Source organism: Balaenoptera borealis (genome assembly GCF_965194805.1).
Source record: "Balaenoptera borealis genome assembly, chromosome: 9".
In the NCBI taxonomy this organism is placed as follows: domain Eukaryota; kingdom Metazoa; phylum Chordata; class Mammalia; order Artiodactyla; family Balaenopteridae; genus Balaenoptera; species Balaenoptera borealis.
In genome coordinates this window covers 109,244,987-109,267,897 of record NC_138873.1, presented here as the reverse complement: position 1 = coordinate 109,267,897, position 22,911 = coordinate 109,244,987, and the positions used below count along the sequence as shown (strand labels likewise).

The 22,911-nt window shown below is 46.8% G+C and overlaps 1 protein-coding gene across 1 annotated transcript in view; it reads left to right on the top strand.

Moving 5' to 3' along the window:
• Window positions 1-1,225: 1,225 nt before the first annotated feature.
• The window catches only part of B3GAT2 (beta-1,3-glucuronyltransferase 2), a 75,683-nt gene continuing 53,997 nt past the window's right edge, over window positions 1,226-22,911 (top strand). Inside the window, exon 1 of the mRNA XM_082405101.1 lies at window positions 1,226-1,843. Within this exon, the coding sequence (XP_082261227.1) occupies window positions 1,241-1,843 (603 nt within the window). The 5' untranslated portion in view covers window positions 1,226-1,240. The remainder of the gene's footprint in view (window positions 1,844-22,911) is intronic.

The window sequence follows — 22,911 nt, the reverse complement described above, 5'->3', positions numbered from 1 at the left end:
TTAAGGAAGGAAAATAAGTTCAACGTACTGGGCTGGAGTTGTAGGAATTTTCCCGCAATGATCGAACTGCAGCCAGGCAGCAAACGTTCGGATTGATTCTTTCTTCCGGGCCATCTCACAAGCCAAAGACGCGTGGAGGCACCCCTCCGTCTCCCGGGGCTTCTGTTGCTCTCTGCCTGTGGGTGAAAGCGCTTTTTGTCGGCGCTGCGCGGTCCACCCCCGGCACACGAACCCCGCGGCCAGGCGCCCGAGAAGGCATCCTTCGCCCTCTCCCGCCTCTCCTCTCCTGTCACTCTCCACCCGAGGTCTCTCGAGTTTTCCGCACGTGCCTGGGTTTTCCTGGCTGGTCTCCAAAGACCCTGTAGCGTTTCGGGAAGCTACGAGCGCGCGGAGACGGGCGAGCGAGCATCCATCCCCTGCCCGGGGCCGTGGCGCCCCGGGGCGGGGGGGACCCTCCTCCCGCTCCCCACCGGCGGTGCAGCAGCCTCCGGAGCCGGCTGGCCGGGCCCCCTCCCCGCCTCCCCCCGCAGCCCCTCTCCGCCAGTAGCAGCGCTGCTGTCTCCCCCCCAGGAGCAATGGGAGGACGCTGGAGTCCGCAGCGCCCCCGCCCCTCGCTTTTTCTCTCTTTCCCGGCTTTGGGATCTTGCTGCCGGAGCCGGGAGAGCTTCTCCGAGGAGCAGAGCGGAGCGAGGGATCGGAGCGCAGGCTTCCGCTGCGGCGCGCGAGCAGGGCTGGGCGCACGGTACCCCCGGCGTCGCCCTCGGTCCTCGCCGCCGGGGCTGGGATGTGACGAAGGAGAGCCCTCGGCGCCTGCCCCCCGCCCTCGAAGGTGCCCCCGGCAGCGCATCGGGGGCCCGCGGCTGGAGTCCCTTTTCCCGCAGCGCCGCGGGACGGCTCCCGGGTCCCGCTCTTCGGAAAGAGCGCGGTGGGATCGCCGCCTTCCCGGCGCTCGGCGTAACTCCGGGGCCGGCAGCGCGCCGCTGGACCGAGTCCCGCTTCCCGCCGACTCCCCGGAGTAGGGGCATCGCCGCCCGCCCGCCCTGTAGCCCGAGCTCCTCGGCACCTGCGCGGATCCCCCAGGCCCGGCTCCGCGCCCCCGCAGCGCCCCGCCACCCACCCCGTGGAGAGCGCGCGGGCCGCGGCTTCCGGAGCGCCGGCGCCGCCGCCGTCCGAACTGCGCGCTGGGGTCCCCCGGCTCGCCCCGCTCCGGGGCGTCCGAGAGGCCGGGGGAGAGCGCGCCATGAAGTCAGTGCTCTTCAGCCGCTTCTTCATCCTCCTGCCCTGGATCCTGATCGTCATCATCATGCTCGACGTGGACACGCGTAGGCCCGCGCCCCCGCTCACCCCGCGCCCCTACTTCTCGCCCTACGCCGGGGGCCGCGGGGCCGGCCGCCTCCCGCTCCGCCGGGGCGGCCCGGGGCGCGGCCGGGAGCAGCGCAACGAGTCGCGGCCGCCGCCGCCGCCGCCGCCGCCGCCCGAGCCGCCGCTGCCCACCATCTATGCCATCACGCCCACCTACAGCCGCCCGGTGCAGAAGGCCGAGCTGACCCGCCTGGCTAACACATTCCGCCAGGTGGCGCAGCTGCACTGGATCCTGGTGGAGGACGCGGCGGCGCGCAGCGAGCTGGTGCGCCGCTTCCTGGCGCGCGCGGGTCTGCCCAGCACGCACCTGCACGTGCCCACGCCGCGGCGCTACAAGCGGCCCGGGCTGCCGCGCGCCACCGAGCAGCGCAACGCCGGCTTGGCCTGGCTGCGCCAGCGGCACGGGCACCAGCGCGCGCAGCCCGGCGTGCTCTTCTTCGCCGACGACGACAACACCTACAGTCTCGAGCTCTTCCAGGAGGTAGCGGCCGGCGCGCCCCGCCGGGGGGAGGCGGGCGGGAGGGGCCCCCGCGTGCCGGTCCCGCCGCCGCTGCGCTGGGCAGTGCTCACCACCCGGTCGCTCACTCGGGACTCCGGGCGCAGAGCTCCACAGCCCCCCGCTGGCCCCGGGGGTGGAGGGGGTGAGAGGACCACTGTGACTCGGGGTGGGGGGAGTCTGGCGGGGGCTTTGCTGCCCCCCCCCCGCCCCGACACACACACACCGGCCCTACGACTGGGCCGAGGCGGTGGCGCAGGTGTGAGGCGCGGGGATGATTTCTAGGAACTGGGCTCTGTCCGGCCTGAGGATGGAGCTCCGTGGGGCCGGGCTGCAGGAGAGACGGGGGAGGGACCCAGCGCACTGGGGGCGGGCTCGGTGGTCTCCGAGGCCCTTCGGCGCACACAGGTGTGATTCTGAGTCTAGCACCACATCGGGAGGACGGTGGAGAAGGAAACTAAAAATCAGCCCACAGACACATTTCTGTCGTACAGTCCGCTGGCACGGAAATGGTTACTAGAGAAAACCCTGACTTCTAAGGGGGTCCTCCTTCCATCTCTTCCCGCACCCTGCAAAGGCCCTTTCTGACTCTAAAGAGGACCTCCTTTAAAAGGAAACCCTCTGGCAACTGAGTTGAGACTGCCCTGCCCTGTGGTTCTGTCTCTCTGCAGTCCGAGGTATCAGCTGGACTGCCCGTTTCCTTTTCCTTACGCTTCTCTAGGACCCTCTTTGGCCACTCTGGCACCGGGCCATTGCATCCTGGTGCCCGCCATGAGGTCCTCGGCGCAGCCCGGCCTGCTGCTGCTGCTGGGATGGCACACTTTCCCTTGGAGGCTACAGGTGCACAAAGCCATCAGGCACCCGGTTAGAACAGGTGTCAGTCCTTGAGGTTGGTATATTGCCGCCTGAGTGTGTGCGCACGCGCGAGCGTTCTGCAAATGAGGCTGGATTGCGTAGTTTTCACTTTTCTTGTTCCTCGTCCACAAATATAGCGGAAAAAAAATCCTGGGCTTTTTGACATATCGTGGGACTGTTGCCTTCCTGTCCCCCGAATTCCTGACATCCTGCCTCGGAGACGCCATCATCCCTCCCCTTCCGCCAAGTAAACTGGACAATCTGTACGTCTAGAAATCACAAACGTCCCATGCTTCCATCCTGATATCTCAGTTTGGCTTTCATAACCTCAGGACGGAGCGATTCTGTACCTCTCCGGCTTAATTCTTCTGCCTGTGTGGCTTTAAAAATCCATTTCTTAAGGGCAATTGCTGCCTTCATTTCTATTCATCCTCTCCTGCTTCATGAATAAAAGGACCAGTCATCGCTCCCATCTTTTCTTCTCCATGCTTTCGCGATGAAGGGCTTTCTTCACGTGTTTTTTTCCCCCCCGAAGAAATCAATAAGCTTGTCATCTATAGTATGGTCTTTATTATAACCAAGATTAGAGATATCATCTGATTTTTTAAGTTGGGTTCTTATTGTGATCCTGTTTGTGTACTCTTGCCCCCAAAAGACGTGGTTTGTATTCTGAAGCAAAGACCCTTACATTTCAGTACACCATCATTTTAAACCCCAAAGTCTTTTTTAAAAATAATATTTATTTATTGCTTATCATATTCTAGTAGGATCTTGGGTTTAGTTTTTTTTTTTTTAACATATTTATTGGAATATAATTGCTTTACAGTGGTGTGTTAGTTTCTGCTTCATAACAAAGTGAATCAGCTATGCATATACATATATCCCCATATCTCTTCCCTCTGGTGTCTCCCTCCCTCCCACCCTCCCTATCCCACCCCTCTAGGTGGTCACAAAGCACGGAGCTGATCTCCCTGTGCTATGCGGCTGCTTCCCACTAGCTATCGTAAACCCCAAAGTCTTTTTTCCTTCTTCTACAACTTGGAAGTTGCCCTACCTGTGAAAATGTGTGGTCTTATGTAAGCAAAATAGTGAACATTATTATTAATTAACCTTTTAAGGGGACGGGCTATGAAGAGCCGTGAGTTTCAGTTTCTTCCAGCTTCTAGCCGGTTGGTGTGAGGTATTGGATTGAATGGAAGAGTTGGCACAGACGGGCAGAGAAACGGCTCAGAATACAGTCTTCCTTTGATGCTTCCCAAACTGAAAGGAAGGCTTGGTGGTGGTGCATATGAAGCAGCAAGAGAAGAATGCAGTAGGTTTTTTTTTTATTGGTCCATGGGGGAGAAAATAGAGAGAGAAGATAAAGAAAGAGGCGAGGGTAAGGAGAAAAAAATAGCATTGGCCGAGAGGAAACTATATAGGAAAGAAATGCAAAACTTTCAAGACACTAACGTTTCGTACAGTTGGAAGTAATGAAATATTCAAAATAAGCTTAAGAGCACGTGCAACTGTTATTTAAGGAGAGGTGCCACATATACAAAATACACAAGAGAAGGGATTTTTTAAAAAGCATAATATGCCTGATACACTTAGAATTTAAGTTCTGTAGCACCTAGAGGTTCCTCCCAGACAGGCATTTTAGGACTAATCCCGTTCTCACCCACCATCCCTCCCCCAACGCAGTGTTTTTTGGACAAAGCAGGCATATCTCTGTTCACCAGGCATCTATGTTGAGACATGCAGTTTTCTTTTACAGCACGTTCTTTTCATGGCAAGCAGGATTGCACTCTCTAAGAAGTCGGATTAGTGGAATTTATGCATCCTTAGTCTTGTGCATTAAGGGACTGGCCTACTCTCCACCCGTTCTAGGATTAATGATTCCATGCGGATTGCAGTCTAGACAGTGCTCTCTTGGAGAAAAGGTAGGACCAGTTAAAACATCTAAAAACTACAGCTCCTTGGACGGGAGGACAGATGCTGATCAGGGATGCTGTAGGGCCAGGCGTATATCTCAGCCCTTTCTATGGTGTTCACACAAATTGGTTTTTAAGTAATTCACAGTACCTAAGGAAAGAGTGTCCTGAGTTAGTCTTCATCTTTTTTTTTTTTTTTTTTTTTTTTTTATGGCTGTGTTGGGTCTTCGTTTCTGTGCGAGGGCTTTCTCTTGTTGCGGCAAGTGGGGGCCACTCTTCATCGCGGTGCACAGGCCTCTCACTATCGCGGCCTCTCTTGTTGCGGAGCACAGGCTACAGACGCGCAGGCTCAGTAGTTGTGGCTCACGGGCCCAGTTGCTCCGCGGCATGTGGGATCTTCCCAGACCAGAGCTCGAACACGTACCCCCTGCATTGGCAGGCAGATTCTCAACAACTGCGCCACCAGGGAAGCCCAGCCTTCATCTTTTATTCATGGTGCTCCTCATTTCCACAGTTGATGTTAACATAGATAAGATAAAAGGAGGAAAATGAACCAGGTACAAATTAACTCACTAAGCATTGGCTGCAAATGAAGGAAAGTAAAAGCTGAAAGGTCTCCAAATTAAATTAAAGGTGCAACAGGCACCCTGTGTACAATTATTCCTCCCTGGTAACTGGAATGGAGCTTTCTTCTCCCATCCAGCTAGCTAATTTTCACACTCCCCTTTCAACTGAGCTGTGCCACCAGGAAAGATGTATTTGCATCGAACAATCCTATGCTTAATAGCCAAATCCATTTGCAAATGAAGCTGTGTGAATTGGAGCCGCAGAAGCTGGGCTGTCCATTGGAGAAGGAGGTGCCTGGAGTTTTCCACGTTGCCAGTAACTCAACATGGCCTCTTCCTGTGGCCTTGATGGGGTCTTGCACCGTGGCTCACAGGTAATCCTGCTGCCTGCCACCTGCACACCCCATCGACATAGCTCTCCGGAAATGCTTATTTGCAAAGGATTTACACGGCTTTCATAAAAACGGCGGCCATAGACAAATGGTCACATTTTCAGTAACGCTATTGATCAGATTTCTGTCCTTTGCTAGAAAACCTTCCAAGCGCTCTTGAGTTTAAAGCAGCTGCTTTTCAGGTGAAGTTACTTTCACCTTGGGAAACCCATTGAGTCGAAAGGTTAAAAAATAGCACTTTCCAAGCAAGAAAATGAAACTTTTAAAACTTTAAATTGAACGAGGTGAGGCTGGAAGACAAGCTGACTCTGAAACACCTTAGGGGCTCAGGAAAGGGCTCAGTTAATGAGACCGCCTGTGGAAGACGTTTCTGGCAAGCAGTGAACTAGAGGGGCCCTTTGTTTGGATGCTGTGTTGGGTGCAGTTAAGCTGTTTGTGTGCTGGGAGTGGTGAGGGCGAGTTCGTCCAGCTCTTTTCTGATCATTTATTCCTATGTTCCTCCCTTTACATGCAGCTCACTGGAGCCCTAATCCAGAGGATATTCAAATTTACAGTGTTTGGCACTTTCCCCCTGAATAGTAGATTCTGAATGTATTTCCTGAAAGGAGACAGGAGATCTCCCTTGCCTTTTTCCCTTGACGCAGTTACTTGGTGAAGGGTAATTATCTTTTCAAAGTGAAGAAACCTCAAAGATTGTCTTAGGGAGTAGCATCCAAAGACGATTTTACCTGAAATGGTCCCCTTGTGTTTTCTTTCTTCCCACCTAAAAGCATGTTAATAGTCACGCCATAAGTCTGATCAAATGTGAGAATTGTGTAAACTGGATTTATAAAACTACGGGCAGCTTTCTTAGGCTATCAGTGTTAAATCTATACATTTTCTTTACTCCCGCTGGGTGTACAGTACTTGAGCTGTGGTTCATTTTGGACAGGGTTTTCCTTGGACACCAGCAGTTTTCATTTGGATTTTGATATTTTAATGGGCCAGAAATAACTCTGGGTTTAAAAGGCCTTCTCCCTTCTACCTCTTCCTATTGTCTTTTTCCCATTCTTCGTCCTCCAACCTACTTTTCACCGATTATTCTGTCTCATGAATAGACATGAAGGCATGTCCGGGCTATTGTTGGCTACAATGAATGTGTGTCTTTTAAGCATTTAGACTTTGTCTGAAGCTTCTTGGAAACTAGTGGGCGACTCCATTTCCTTCCATCTACCCCACTTGCCTCTAGATTGCAGGCTTGTAAATTTTCTCGTGTGAACAGTAATGGAATAGTAATTGCTTTTAAGGCATGCTACAAAAGCAGAATGGAAGAACCGAAGTCAACGGCCTTATTTATTAACTATTCCGGGTGCTACTCAAGTAGTGGGTTTTTTTGGTACAGAATTCAATAATCTTCAGATATATCTATTCAGACCTCTTGGACTCTGATGAAATATTTGCTTGGTCTGCATAAATTAAGATAACATTATTTATCTTCGATTTGCAGTACTGTTGAAGCATGCCATTTAATTTTTGCCTGGTTCTCAAATTCTCCCCTGAAACACAAATAAAATCGTCATACCAATCCCTAGGTAGGTAGGTAGGCTGCTAAGTAGGTAGGTTTAGATTTCCAGTTCATAGAAATAAACTAAGATAATCCATTGTTTGTACCAGGTAATTTTTGTGGACAACTTTAAATAAACGTGTAAGATACCCTTTACCATGGATACAAGCAAAATGAGCACTTACTATGGGCCACGAACCATATTCATATTTAGGGTTTTACGTGTCTCAGCTCATTTGATCCTCACATCAGCCTCTGAGGTAGGACCTAGTATGGCCCCCATTCTCCACCATCCTAATGCTGATATTTAGGCACGAACACAGTTCTTTGGTGAGTGCAGGGATTTTTAAAAATACAGCCTGAATCTAATATCGTTGTTACCCTGATCACTAGAATCGTGTCCCCATTTGACAGAAGAGCTGAAGTAGCAGGAAGTTGCTTACAGGGTCATGGAGCTGTTCCAAGACAGGATGGTGGGCCCAGTGTCCCGGTTCTGGAGCCTGCCCTCTGACACCCTGCAACCCATCCCACTAACGTGTATAGGCAGGTGGGCGCATGTCATTGTGATGAGTAAAGTATCCGATCGTCAGGAGTCCTCTGATACCATTCTAGCTTCTGCCGTACTTGAACTCAGGTCTGTCTTCTTTTTTAAGCATTTATTTTAATTAACTTATTTTGTATTGAGATCTAGTTGATTTACAATGTCGTGTTCATTTCAGGTGTAAGGCAGAGTGATTCAGTTTTACATATGGGTCTGTCTTCTGGGCTGTTGTCAACTTCTAATGTTCTCTCTTGACCTTTTCTTCCTGATGTAATTTGGTCTTATGAAAATTTTATCTCCTCCCTGTCTCACTAAGAGACCGTTTGATTTTTAGATTATTTTTTCAAGTCAGGTGAAAACTGCCAAGATAGCACGTAACCTGTAGTCTTATATGTTCTTGAACTATATATTCCTGGGAACAAGTAAGAATTAATTTCTGCAAGAAGATAAAACATTAATTTTTCTCCTCAGTTGATATGTGTACATCAGCAACGGTATCTGCTGGGTATGTACCCTGTCAGGGCAGACAGATTGAAAGGAAGAATAATTTTCAGGATAGAATGATGATGGGAGGTGATGCTGGATTGTTCCAGGTGGGCTCAGTGGTTTACCATCAGGACGGAGGAGTGGGGCTGGGGACCTCAGCCAGTCTGAGCTGCAGCTGGTGTGGTGACACACCCCTGCCAGTTGCTTCCTCCCATGGGCACTGGGGCAGCTCCCCCCACCCCAGAGCACAAGATGAGCTTATAGGAACCTTTGAGGTGGTCATTATGCTGGCCACTGCTAGCCCGCACTCACAGACTCACCAGACGACTCCCTTGTGGGTAGGAGGTTTGTTAATGATCTGATTCTTCTGGTACTAGAAATTTCCCTGGATTAAAAACAAAATTAGTGAATCCTGAGCTGAGTCTTTTTACATCCTAAGAAAACCTTGAGGATGGCTGTTCTTTACCAAAAGTCAGACTATTTGGTCTCTTTCCCAAAATACCTAAAAACTCAGGAGTTTTTGCCCCACCTCTATCCATCTCCTCCATCAGTGGAAAGAGAACTTTAAACAGTATGTGAGTTACGTGCAGGATCTAAGACCGTCGTTCCTGCCGCCCGAATGGTAGGTGTTTGTCAATTGTCTCTTCATCTCTCTGATGAAAGCTGCATGTGCTAAATGCTGAATGTTCACCATTAACTGGGTTTTCCCTGATCTAAGTGTATTTTAGCAGTAATAGTGTATGACTCTGCCAGATTCCTTGTGCCTACTTGAGCTTAAACACGACCATGTTCAGAAGATACTTGAATGTAATGAATGCGTATCCTCCTCCTCCACTTAACAGATGTTAGTTGAACACCTACTATGTGCCGGGCGCTGTGTTAGTTACTGCAGGGCGGAACACCGCTGTGAACGCAGAGCGTACCTGCCCTCTCAGATTGAGCATCTGGACCATATCTGCACACTAAGATCAGTGCCTGGTGAGAGAAACGCAGGTGCCTGGGTGGGTAAAGCAGAGGCCCCTGATGGAGCTGTAGGTTGTAGGAGGGAGTGACATTTGAGCTGACACCTAAAGGAGGAGGGCCGGGTGGGGCATGGGGCAGGGAGGAAAGAGCCCTCCAGGCAGAGAAAGCCATGCTCGCCAACAGTCTGTGAATTTGGAAAGTGTGGACACAGCAGTGTACAGAAAAGCAGATCTGCTTTTCAGATCCCCCATCAGGCAAATCTTTGACCTTTACGTTCTTAATTAGAACTTGGATTAGGTGGGTAGTAAACTAATAGAAAAATTGTAGATATATATATATTTGTCCATGTAGTTGTACCAAGGAGTTGTTAATACAGACAGCTGTGAGTCATCATGGCAGCTAGCGTCACTTTATGTAACGGAGTGCAGCATGTGCATTGCAGTTCACCGTCTCTCCCGCTAGAATATACACTCCGTGAGGGTAGGAATTTTCTCCTGTTCACTGCTGTGTCTCTAGTGTCTGGCATTTAGTAAATGCTCACTCAGAACCTGTGGGGTGAATGAGTGGGTTGTAGGAAGCTTTGGAGCTGAGGGACTCTTTTCCCTCCCGAAGAAGGCTGTTCCTGGAAAGGGAGCCCCGCGCAGAGACTGTCAGTCAGATCACAGCCTTGAAGCCTGTGTGTGGGTCTAGGGTTACACTGAGCCCTTCAAGTAGTAACTGGAAGAAAAATTGGCCCCTGCTGTGACTCTGAGAGCTTTCAGTGCTAAGGAGAGGGGGAGACAGACCCGTGAACGTTAGTCTGTAGCCAGGCGTCCCTGTGGATGCCCCGAGGGCGAGGGGAGGGGTGTGGAGCCCGCGGGGTGTGGCCGCCCGGGGGGGCGGGTCTCCCGCAGAGCCGCGCTGTCTCGCTTGGGTAGCTGCGTCTGAGTCTCCTGAAATCTGGACTGAGTTTCTGGAGGCCTGGAGGGGAGGAGGGGGTAGAAGTGCTTGATTTTCCCAAGTTAGTCTGTATCCGGGGGAACTGGGAAACTGGGGATCTGAATTACACCACTGGGTTATGACAGTGATTAGCGAGACAAGAGTTAAACAGGGCTTGTCGATAAAGGGTCCTGGAGGAGGTGAGATGGGAGAGAGTAGAAAGCAGCTTAGGGAGGTTTTAGGCTGGGAGGATGTAGAAGGATGTTCTCCTGCGGGGTCAGGAGGTGTGGGGCTGGCTGGGGAGTGTGTGAAAGCGCGCAGGTTGGCGTGCCTGGGTCTCAGGGCAGGACATACACGCAACTTCCTGCAGCTCCTGGGTGTGAGTGTTAGTTACGGTTGGGGCCCCAGCCTCTGGCGTGGACCTAGGGTGTTTTACATGATAGGTTCTTTCCGGCATGAATGAACGAATCAAAGAGGTAACACGTTACAAAGGAGAGGGCAGCTTAATAGGAATGAAATGAATCCACTTTTCAGACACATGATTAGAAGCAATAGCTTGATTTTTTTAGGGTCGTCTGCTGGGTGGGAAGGTTAGCTGTATTGGGCTCACCGGCACCTGTTGACAGAGGAAGCAGGGAGGATCGACTGGACAGGCCTTCCCTGTGCCCAGGCCCCTCCAGCCTTGGCTGGAACACTGAGGGGCATCAGCCACCTGGCACTTATGGGGAGGTTCACCCTGAGCTGCTTTCTGGTTTTCAAATGTTGCTTAAATTTTCATAAAGAAAAACATTTTATAGCCCATTTCCTGCCATCCTGGGGAAGATGTAGCAGTTGGAGTGGGGTGTGTGTGTGTGCGTGTGTCCACATCTGTCCATCAGCAGGTCCCTGGGCACCTTCTGGGCTGTGTGGGTGCAGACGGTTCTCTCCTCTCCCTGTTCTTTCTTCACAGAGTCTGTGCCATCCAGGTTAGTCTCTGACCAGAAATGTGGTCACACCCAGGGTCTTTGATATTTTCTGTTCACATAACTCCTAAAAGAATTTGGTAAAATTACATTCCCTCTAGGATATTTTCAAATTGATGTCTAAATTTTAAAAATCATTTAAAATAGCTGCAAAGCATGTGATTTCCAGTGTATTATAGTGAATCACTCTGTTGTACATCTGAAACTAATATAATATTGCAAATCAACTATACTTCAATAAAAAATGGTCTCTGTAGGATTGGGTCAACATTATAACTAGGAGGCATAAACAAGTCATCAAAACAACATAAATGTTACAAAGTTGGATCATTAATTAAGTATAAATCTACATTTCTTGGAGCTTGATTTCTTACTGAAATAGATGAAGCATTTTGTTGCTCTTGATACATACTTTGTATCATTGTTGAGTGTTACTTATTACTAGAAAGAGGGGGGGTTTAGCATAAGTTTGGTTGCCATTGGGTCACCCTTGTCTAGATGAAGAAGTAAATAAGGTGGAAAGCGTTTTCTTCTAGCAGTGTTCTTCACGTTTTTGAACCCTCAAGTTCTAAGCCAAAAGCCATATGTTGATCTCTTAGCAAAAATGATTTTAGTAATCTGTTGATGACATTCGTTCAATTTTGTGGAAGAAAATAGTGTAGAAACATTCTGTCTTCTAAAAGGACTCATTACCCATTCATTAGAGAGGTTAGTTTTCTTAATAAGACAGCAGTATTTCTAACTCCCTTTGTTTGGTCCTGGAGCATATTTAATATGATCCAGGATGGATATGAAGCTGGAGCAGGCCGACTGGGGCAAGGATGGATGAAAGGCAGGACCTGTCCCTCCATCCAAGGAGCAGATTTAGGGGAGCGTAAGGAGGGTTGCCCAGGGGTTGAGGATGTGTCCCCTTAAAGGTATCTGCGCTCACATGGTCCATGAGTCTTCATAGACTCCCGAGACCCAGGCACCCCCAACCTGAAAACTGCTGTTTCGGTAGAAGAAGCACTAAGTTAGGAACTGGAAACTGTGCGCTCCAGGCCCGGTCGAGCCAAAGCCCTCAGCCCTCGGCCCTCGTGACCGCAGGGGTGTTGACCCTTTGCTGTGTGCTAGGCCCCACGTTAGGCATTGAGATGTTTAATTCTCCTCATGTGTCTAAGGAGGGAACCAGGATGTCCTTTTTACAAATGAAGAGAAGCCCTACTATTCAGCTTCCTCACGGGCCCGGGGGTGACGTGTACAGTTGTAGGGACTCCGTGAGGGGATACGTGTGTCACGTGGGTCAGAAGGGCAGCTTCCCAGCCCCCCTGGACGTCTGCTGTCCCGGGGGTCTGGCCCCAGGAGCTGGGGAGAGGCTGCAGAAGACACGATGCCCCAGCGCCCCTTGCTGCCCTGGCGGCACAGCCCCAGCAGTTGGCCGACGGGGTCCACGTGCGGACACGTTATCATCTCGATAAACTCGACGTTGCAAGACTAAAATGCCAGTGTCCTTCTTAAAGGTCAAGTGACAGTTTGGGGATATTTCTGTAACTTTGAAAAGTTCCTCCGCTGCATCTGTTCACGCTGGCGAAAGTGCTAGAGGCGTCCTCGGGAAGTCTCTCTGCCAGGGGAGCTGCAGCCTCGCTTTGCAGAGAAGCTCGGGTTCCCACTTTGCAGAGAGCTGGGGCCTGGGACTCTCGCTTATTGCCTTGGATCCCTGCTGTGCATACTCAGAAGACAGGTTTTATGATCTTTACCTGTTCTGGTCTTGCCTTTCCCCTTTGTTTAGGGATTTTAAAAACAAAAACATAATAAGAACCTGCTGTATAGCACAGGGAACTCTACTTAACACTCTGAAATGGCCTATATGGGAACAGAATCTAAAAAAGAGTGGATATGTGTACATGTAGAACTGGTTCACTTTGCTGTACAGCAGAAACTAACACAACACTGTACATCAACAATACTCCAAGAAAAATTAATTTTAAATAATTTTTTTAAAAAACCCAAAGCATTAAAATAAAGTCGTGTTGACAATGCTTGTGGTGTCTGTGGGTGATGATTTGTGGTTTTACAGCACTCCAGAGTTTCCTCTGAAAACCAGCTGATCGTCCTGTAGATTAAAATATAGGCATTCATTTCGTTGCTCTTGGAAATCCAGTGACATTTAAAAGTAAACGCCTATTCTCTGTTTCTTGTTATGTCTCTCTTCCCTCCTTGTCAAGGGCCGTGGGGCAGAAACAAAAGTTGAGTATGCTTATTAGAATTTGTATTATGGTAAAATATGTATAACGTGACGTTTACCATTTTAACCGTTTTTAAGTGTGCAGGTCCGTGGCGTTTAAGTACATCCACTCTGTTGTGCAATCATCACCTCTGTCCATCTCCAGAACTTCTTCATCATCCAAATTGAAACTCTGTACCCTTTAAACAATAACTCCCCAATGGCCCTCCCTTCCAGCCCCTCATAACCTATAATCTACTTTCTGTCTCTATGAATTGGGCTATCCCAGGTACCTCATATGAGGTAGAATCATGCAATATCTGTCCTTTGGGGTCCAGCTTATTTCACTTTACATAATGTCTTCAAAGTTGATCCACATCGTAGCACGTATCAAAATTCCATTCCTTTTTAAGGTTGAAAACTATTCCGTTGTATGTACAGACAATATTTTGTTTATCCATTCAACCACCAACGGATACCGGGTTGTTTCCACCTTTTGGCTGTTGCGAATGCATCTTTGAACGTTGGTATACAAATATGTGTTTGAGTGTCTGCTTTCAATGCTTTTATGTGTACATATTCAGAAGTGGAAAATATGGTAATTCTGTGTTTAAATTTTTGAGGAACTGCCATACTGTTTTTCCAACTGTTGTTTATTTTTTATAATAGCCAACCTAAGGGATGTGAAGTGATATCTCATGGTTTTGATTTATATTTCCCTAGTGATTAGTGATGCTGACCATTTTTTCCTTGTGCTTATACTATTTGTATATCTTTTTTGGAGAAATGTCTATTCATGTCCTTTGCCCATTTTTGAATTAGGTTTGTTTATTTTTTTGTTTTTGTTGAGTTTTAGGAGTTCTTTATATATTCTGGATATTAGGCCTATATCAGATATGTGATTTGCAAATATGTTCTCCCATTCTGAGAGGTGCTTTTTTATTCTGTTGATAGTGTCCTTCGATGCCCTAAAGTTTTAAATTTTGATGGAGTTCAGTTTATCTATTTTTTCTTTTGTTGCCTGTGCTTTTGGTGTCATGACCAAAAAAATTGTTGCCAAATTCAATGTCATGAAGCCTTCCCCCTGTGTTTTCTTCTAATAGTTGCAAAATTTTAGCTCTTTTGTTTAGGTAATTAATGTTGATTCATTTTGAGTTAATTTTTGTACACAATACTACGTAGTATCTTTTGCATGTGGATATCTAGTTTTTCCCAGCACTTATCTATGTACCAGAGTCATAGAGCTTTACACTTTTTTTAAAATTAATTAATTAATTTATTTATTTATTTTTGGCTGTGTTGGGTCTTCGTTTCTGTGCGAGGGCTTTCTCTAGTTGCGGCAAGTGGGGGTCACTCTTCATCGCGGTGCGCGGGCCTCTCACTATCGCGGCCTCTCTTGTTGCGGAGCACAGGCTCCAGATGCGCAGGCTCTGTAGTTGTGGCGCACGGGCTTAGTTGCTCCGCGGCATGTGGGATCTTCCCAGACCAGGGCTTGAACCCGTATCCCCTGCATTGTCAGGTAGATTCTCAACCACTGCGCCACCAGGGAAGCCCAAGAGCTTTACACTTTTAACTCATTTACTCTTATAAACAGCCCTATGAGATGTTGCTAAAATGTAATCATACCCACTTATATATATGGAAACAGACACAAAGAGCCCTACTCACGTGTCTGCTACCACACACCTAATTAGTGGTGAAACTGACATTTGAATGCTGAGGGCAGGGGGTCACAGCTGGAGCTTTTCACTTTGCTTTTTCTCTGTTGCCTGTCTCTAATTCACTTATTTTTTGTTTGTTTGTTTCATTTTGCCCTTTTATTTCCTCCCTTCCTTTATTTTATTTTATTTTTTTTTTTAATAGCTACTTTATTTATTTATTTATTTTTCGCTGTGTTGGGTCTTTGGTTCGTGCGAGGGCTTTCTCTAGTTACGGCAAGTGGGGGCCACTCTTCATCGCGGTGCGGGGACCGCTCTTCATCGCGGTGCGCGGGCCTTTCACTATCGCGGCCCCTCCCGTTGAGGGGCACAGGCTCCAGACGCGCAGGCTCAGTAGTTGTGGCTCACGGGCCCAGCTGCTCCGTGGCATGTGGGATCTTCCCAGACCAGGGCTCGAACCCGTGTCCCCTGCATTAGCAGGCAGATTCTCAACCACTGCGCCACCAGGGAAGCCCCCTTCCTTTATTTTTGATTTAATTTTTCTTCTTTTAAAAAATTTCTTGAATTGAAAACTTAGATCTTTAATTTTTCTATCTTCTTTTCTAATATATGCATAGAGCTATACACTTCACTCTAAACACTGCATCCCACAAATTTTGACTCTGTGCTTTCATATTGTTCATTTCAAATATTTTCTAGTTTCTACTGATTTATTTTTCATATCTTTCTATAATTTTACTAAATCATTCAAAGTATGTTACTTAATTTCTGAATACTTAGTTTTTTATTATCTTTGGTTCTTGTCGCTAGTTCAATGCTTTGTGGTCTGAAAACATAGTCTAGTTTCACTCAATTGAAATTTATTGAGATTTGCTTTATATTCCAGCATATGGCTGTTTTGGGTGCATGTTCCATGTGTACCTCAAAAGAATGTTTATTCTGCTGTTGTTGAGCATAGGGCTTTATATATGTCAGTTAGTTGAGTGCTGCTTAAATTCTCTGTATCCCTGCTGATATTTAGTGAGCTTGCTCTGTCAAACACAGAGTGAACTGTGTTAAAATTTCTCACTATGATAGTGGATTTTTCTTTCTCCTTTTAAACTTACTTATTTTTTTCTTCATGTATTTTGAAGCTACGTTATTTGGTGCACACACCTTTAGATTTGTTATTTTTTTCTTGATGAATTGATGCTTTCATCATTATGAAATGACCCTCATTATCTCTGGTAATCTCTTTGTCTTGAAAGCTACTTTATCTGATACTAATATAGCCACGATAGCTTTCATATGCATACTGTCTGCATGGTATTCCTTTTTCCATCCTTTAATTTCATCCTATCTCTGTTCTTTTTTTTTTTTTTTTTTTTTATGGCTGTGTTGGGTCTTCGTTTCTGTGCGAGGGCTTTCTCTAGTTGCGGCAAGTGGGGGCCACTCTTTATCGCGGTGCGGGGGTCTCTCACTATCGCGGCCTCTCTTGTTGCGGAGCACGGGCTCCAGACGTGCAGGCTCAGTAGTTGTGGCTCATGGGCCTAGTTGCTCCGTGGAATGTGGGATCTTCCCAGACCAGGGCTCGAACCCGTGTCCCCTGCATTGGCAGGCAGATTCTCAATCACTGTGCCACCAGGGAAGCCCCTATCTCTGTTCTTTTAAAGTGTGTCTGTTGTAAATAGCATAATGTTGGTTGTATTTTGTTGTAAGTTGGACTTTCTAAATTAGGTTTCCTTTCAAGACTCACCTATATCTTTACTTTTGACCGAAGTAAAGATTGGTCATGATAACCAACGGTCTTTGTAAAATGACCTTTTACTGAGGCTACAAAGAGTTTAACTTACTGTTCTAGGGAATGTCCTATAGTATTCTTCCTTTTCAGTATTTTCTGGAAGTGCTTAATAACTTCTATAACCTTAGAGGCTTTGCTCCCTGTTCCTCTTTTATTCATTCATCACATGTTCTGAATATGTTTTCTACCAGGAGAACCTGAAAATTCTTTTCTTTTCCTTAGATTTCAGGTACAGATAGAGTTGACCTTACTTCCCAGTTCTAAGCTGCTATCAGCATCATCCTGTGCAAGTTTCCTCCCTTGTTCTCTTGTTTGTTTCCTTTTATCCTTATCTTCAGGCATCTATTCTAATACACATGCTGTGGATTGTTTCATTTGTATGTGTCCTTATGAAAACTACAGTGTTGTGTGTGCAGTATTTCAAATGTATATAAATGGCATCATGGAATATATTTTTTTCTATTTTTCCCTGCTGTACCATGTTTTAAAAGATGTATCTTTATTGCAGTATGCATCTCTAATCCACGGCTTCTGTGAAGCTTTTTTTTTTTAATTGGAATTCTCATAAATGCTCTGTTTATTTGGGAAATTAGAATTTCTCATGAGGTACTCTGCTGTATTGATCATCATAGCACTCTAGTGCTTTATTAATCGGTGAAAAACATTAAAACTCCAGACCTGCTGCTAGGAGACTAATTTAGTCAAAGACTCTACCAAGATGGAAGGTTCCCACTTTCTTGTGAACTCGGTGAACATTGCAGAGGTGACCTGTACCTCCAGCCCTGGGACTAGCTCCCTGGGGAGGGTGCCCCTGACACCTTGGCCTCCCACTCCTGTTCACATCTCTGTTGGAAGCCTTAGGTTTGTCTTCATACAAGCATACCATACTTTTCCCTGGTTCAACAGTTAAAGCTTTTATAACGCTGGACCAAACTAACAGCCCCAAATAGCTACATCCTGGGAGCTACTGTCAGGGAATGTCACTTTGGGCACGAGTGTGAAGAATCCTATATATGTTTTGAGACTTCTGGTCCAAGAACATGGCGAGTGTAGACACCCCGGTGCTTCCATCTTGTCACGGCACCATCTGTAACACATGGCTCCTAAGATCACCCTGGTAAGAGAGGAGGGCTGGTGGATTGCACCAGTTGTTTGTAAGGACCAGAGTCAGTCATATGGCTCCATCCTAACTGCAAGGGATGCTAAGACATGGAGTCTTCCTGGGAGGCCAGGAGGAGGAGGAGCTGTAGGGAACAAGGAGCCACATTCCCATATCAGGAAGTCCAGATGGAGAGCAGGGTTCAGGGCTGGCTGACTTAGTCCCATCTGTCTGCGTGTTGCCATCCTCAGAATGTCAGCTTTGTGTTCCCGCTCTTTTCCTCCCAGTTATGAAATGGCTGCTGCAGTTCCAGCCATCACATCCAGACATGGCTATGTGCTGAGTTCCTTAGGAGTGGGGAAACCTTTCCCAGAAGCAGCCCAGCGCACTTCCTCTGATGACCAGAACGGCCAACATTCAAAGTAATCACCGACAAGTCAGGATTTACCCCTGACCTTGAGAGAGGGCCACCCTCTCCTCGGTCATGTTTTGGGGAGGGGGTGGAGAAGGCTGGTCGCCACTGAGCTAAACTGAAGCTCAGCCAGTAAGGAAGAGGAGGGAGGCGGTGTTGGGCAGGCAACCAGCAGTGTCCGCGGCAAGTGGTCTCTGCCTTCTTTCATATCATTTCCTACCCTTAGTGAAGGTTGTGATCTTCTGCATTTGCTTCTCTCACTGTGCTCAGTGAGTTTATGCCTAGCATTTCCTACTTGCTCTTGCTACAGTAATGCTATTTTCCACGGTATTTGCTGGTGTATAGGGAAGCTATTAGTTATCAGTTACCTCTGTTCAATTTTCTTGTATCTCTGTAAGTTTCCTTATATCCTTTTTGGAGTAACATTAGATATTAATTAAATACCGGGAAAGAAACCCAGAGGTGTAAGGATCTTAAATGGAGCAGGGGACAGAGCTGAAGAGTGAGAAAGCAGAGAATATTTTATTATACTCCCACTTGTATGAAAAGACGGTTGTTTTTGTCGCTGCTGCTGCTGTTTTTTCCAGGTTCCCTCCTGTATCTGTATTTCCCACCTTTGGCGGCGTGGAGATCCGCAGAACTTTTGCTCTGCTGTAAAAATAGTCCCCTGGGTTTCCATACTCTTTATATGTCACACCTTATTTAGTCTACAAAGAGAGTTTACATCTCACTGCCTGAGGGAAGAGTGGGATTGCCTTTTTCAGAACTTGCTTTAAGACACCGCTGTGTGTGACAGGGAGGTGTGATCTCTTTAATGTCCCAGAACATTGTACCTGATGCTGAAGCTGAATGATGGATAAACAACATCTTTTAAGAATATCTGAGTGCTTTAGGGACCTCCTTTCCCCACTGTTCTCTCTGAGAAGTATGGGAGATAGGTAGCTTTTTTTCATATGGAGAAATTCAGAAACAGAAATGAAAGAATTTTAATTTCCTCACCTACTCATAGTACTGAGCAAACCAGAGCAGAGGCCTTTAGGGTCAGTTCTCGTTTAGGAAAATATATTGAACACGGCCAAGGCCACAGCTCTAGGGAACTCTGCCACCTCCCATGCACTGATTGATGGGAAGGGGTTGGGAAATCCAGTATATGCCCCCAGTATCCCCACCCTACACATACAGGCACACACACACACAGCACTATAATTCTGAGACCACAGTCATTTCTTTAAAGCTTTTAAGTCAGCAGTATTCATTTACAACTTTTTTCGAAGTGTGGATTAGCTCCTTCGTATCTGAGTCTGTCTGTTACGTGCAAAGGCTGGTGGACTAAGAGACCAGCCACCAGATGTGGGTTGGAGCTCCAGATGCCCGAACTGAGTGAGCTGTACAGCTCCTTTATGGGCTGGACCCACGGCCGCAGAGGGGAGGGAGGCGCTGTCTGCCATTAAGTAACTCGGGACTCTTGAAACGTGGTGGGGCATGTGAGGCAAAGGAGCAGATTTTAAAGGGGGAAACGACTTAAGAGTATTGAACTATGTTAGCATGCTGATTTGTGGAAGTTTTCTGCAAACCTAAATAGGCATTTGATTTTTTTCCCCCTTTTTTCAGTTACTATTGCCTTTTAAAAAAAGGTTTATACAATTTTTAAAGGTTACACTCCATCTACAGTTATTCTGAAATATTGGCTATATTCCCCGTGTTGTACACTACATCCTTGTAGCCCATCTTACACCCAAGAGTTTGTACCTCCCCTGCACCTGTGTTGTCTCTCCCCTCTTTCCCTCTCCCCACTGGTAACCACTAGTTTGGTCTCTATACCTGTGAGTCTGCTTCTTTTTTGTTATACTCACTAGTTGGTTGTATCTCTTAGATTCCATGTATACGTGACATCATGCAGTATTTGTCCTTCCCCACCTGACTTATTTCACTTAGTGCAACGCCCTCTAGGTCCATCCGTGTTCCTGCAAATGGCAAAATTTCATTCATTTTTTTCTGGCTGAGTAGTATTCCATTGTGTATATGTACCACCTCTTTATCCATTCATGTGCTGATGGCCACTGAGGATGCTGCCACATCTTATACATCTGATTTTATGTAAAGTTTTCCTTTTTGGTATCCAAATAAGTATTATCAGGGTCGTTGGCAATTAATTATGCTTATATTTTCAATAAACATCAAATTTTACTAAAGTGTATAGATCTATACAAGGAATAGTGGAATAGATGAAGCTTATTTCGATTTTTTTAGAAAGAACATATCTTAACCTTGATGGCGGGAGAGAGGATGGGCGCATGTGGGTGGGAGGACCTCCAAAGTAGAGGCCTTTTCTCACGTCCTGTCTGGTGTTGTCTCGATAGCATTATACCCTTAGGCTGGAATTCTTTTCTGCAACAGTGCCTACTCTCCTAGAAGCCTTGAGGAAAACAGAAATTTAAATAGTCCTGGATTGGGCTGAGATAAGTCCACAAAGACAAAAAAAAAATGCATTTGACTGTTTGGTCTCCCCCACGGTCACCTGTTTCCTCATAAATATATTCAGGCCAAATCTTTTCAGCAAGGACACCACAGAGACGCCGTTCTCGTCCTCCTCCTGCATCTAGGGACGTGGTACCAGCGCTCAGGTCACCTTATGGATAGTGATGCCAAGCTTGACCACGTGGTCGAGGGAGCGACCACCAAATCTCTCCATGGTAAAGGCACATTTTTCTTCTGTAATTGATGAGTAACCCGTAGATTGATATTCTGAGCCAGTGTGAATATCTTCTTTCCCAACAACTTTTACCCAAGAGTTCAAGCATCCAGGGATGATTCTTGCTTGAATTAGTTACTGCCATACTTTGGGGGCATCCAGTGGTGCTTTTCTCTGTGTCCTTCCTTCTGCACTTGTTAGCTGGCATTCTTCTTAAAGAACAGTTTCTCTCTCACACAGCCCACCCCCAACCTATAACCATAGATTTTAGGGTCCTTTTTACCCCTCAGTTTTTTTTTATCTGGCCGCATTACATGGCTTGCAGGACCTGAGTTCCCCGGCCAGGGATCGAACCTGTGCCCAGCAGTGAAAGCACTGAGTCCTCACCACTGGACCTCCCGGGAATTCCCCTCCCCCTCAATGTGTGTGTGTGTGTGTGTGTGTGTGTGTGTGTGTGTGTGTTTTAATTTTATTTATTTATTTATTTATTTATTTTTGGCTGTGTTGGGTCTTCGTTTCTGTGCGAGGGCTTTCTCTAGTTGCGGCGAGCGGGGGCCACTCTTCATCGCGGTGCGCGGGCCTCTCACTATCGCGGCCTCTCTTGTTGCGGAGCACAGGCTCCAGACGCGCAGGCTCAGTAGTTGTGGCTCACGGGCCTAGTTGCTCCGCGGCATGTGGGATCTTCCCAGACCAGAGCTCGAACCCGTGTCCCCTGCATTGGCAGGCAGACTCTCAACCACTGCGCCACCAGGGAAGCCCCCCTCAAGGTGTTTTCATCTATCAATGTCATTCTTTCTGACGCTCAAATTGTTTAAAGTTTGGCCAGCCATCTGGCAGACCAGCTTCTGTCTTTATTGTCTGTCTTTGAGCACTTCTTTGCTTCTTTGGTGCAAAACATTTTAAACTCATACTTTCCCCATGCCGGACCTGGAGTCGGCCACTTCTCCAAGGAACCCTGGTTCCCTTTAGTGGAGAGTGATATTTACAAACCAAGATTTCGGTGTTCGGTGTGCTTATTGCTACTGGGCTGTTCATATTTCTAAGCCCTGTAATAATGAGTTTGTATTAAAACCTCCGAACTACTTTGTTTTTATTTTAAATCAGCTTCACTGTGGTGTAATTTACTGATAATAAAATGTATTCATTTTAAATGTAGAGTTTGGTACCTTTTAGCCCCTCGCACACTTGCATGCATCACCTGACTTAGCTGTTTGCAGGCAGTTGTCACCACGTGTGGCTCTAATCTGCGTTCCGTCACTGTAGATGACTCTGCCTATTCTAGAGTTTTGTAGAAGTGGAAGAATGCAATATGCAGCCTTTTCTCTGGTTTCACTCAACATTGTGTTTTTGAGATTCATTCACGTTGTTATGAATATCAATAGTTCATTGCCTTTTATTGCTGACTAGTAATCCATTGTTTGGATATATCACAGTTTATTTATCTCTTTAGAAGCTGATGTGCATTTGGGCTTTTTCCAGCTTGTGGCTGTTATGAATTAAACTGCCATGAACATTTAGGTATAGATTTTTGTGTGGCCTGTGCTTTCATCTCTCTTGGGTGAATACTTAGAAATGGAATGACTGAGTCATATGATCAGTATACTTGTTAAGTGTATAAGAAACTGCCCAACTGTTTTCCAAAGTGGTTGTACCATTTTATACTTCCACATCTGCATTAACACTTGGTGTTGGCAGTCTTTTAATTTTTGCCATTGTAGTGGGTGTGTGATGGTATGTTATTGCGGCTTTGATTTCTGTAATGACTGAGGATAGAGAACATCTTTTCATGTGCTAAATGATCATTCATCTTTCTTTGATTAAATGTCTGTTCAAATCTTTGGCCGGTTTTTAAATTGTCCCTAGATGTTATGCCTTAGGCTTTTTTATTGAGCTGTAAGAATACTGTGTGTTCTCAATACAGGTCTTCGGTCACGTATTGGGATATTTTCTCCCACTTGGTGACTTAGTTTAAAATTTTTTAAACAGTATCTTTTGGAGAGTAGAAAATTTTAATTTTGATTAAGTCCAATTTGTGAATTGTTTAGGGTTCATATTTTTAGGACACGTCTA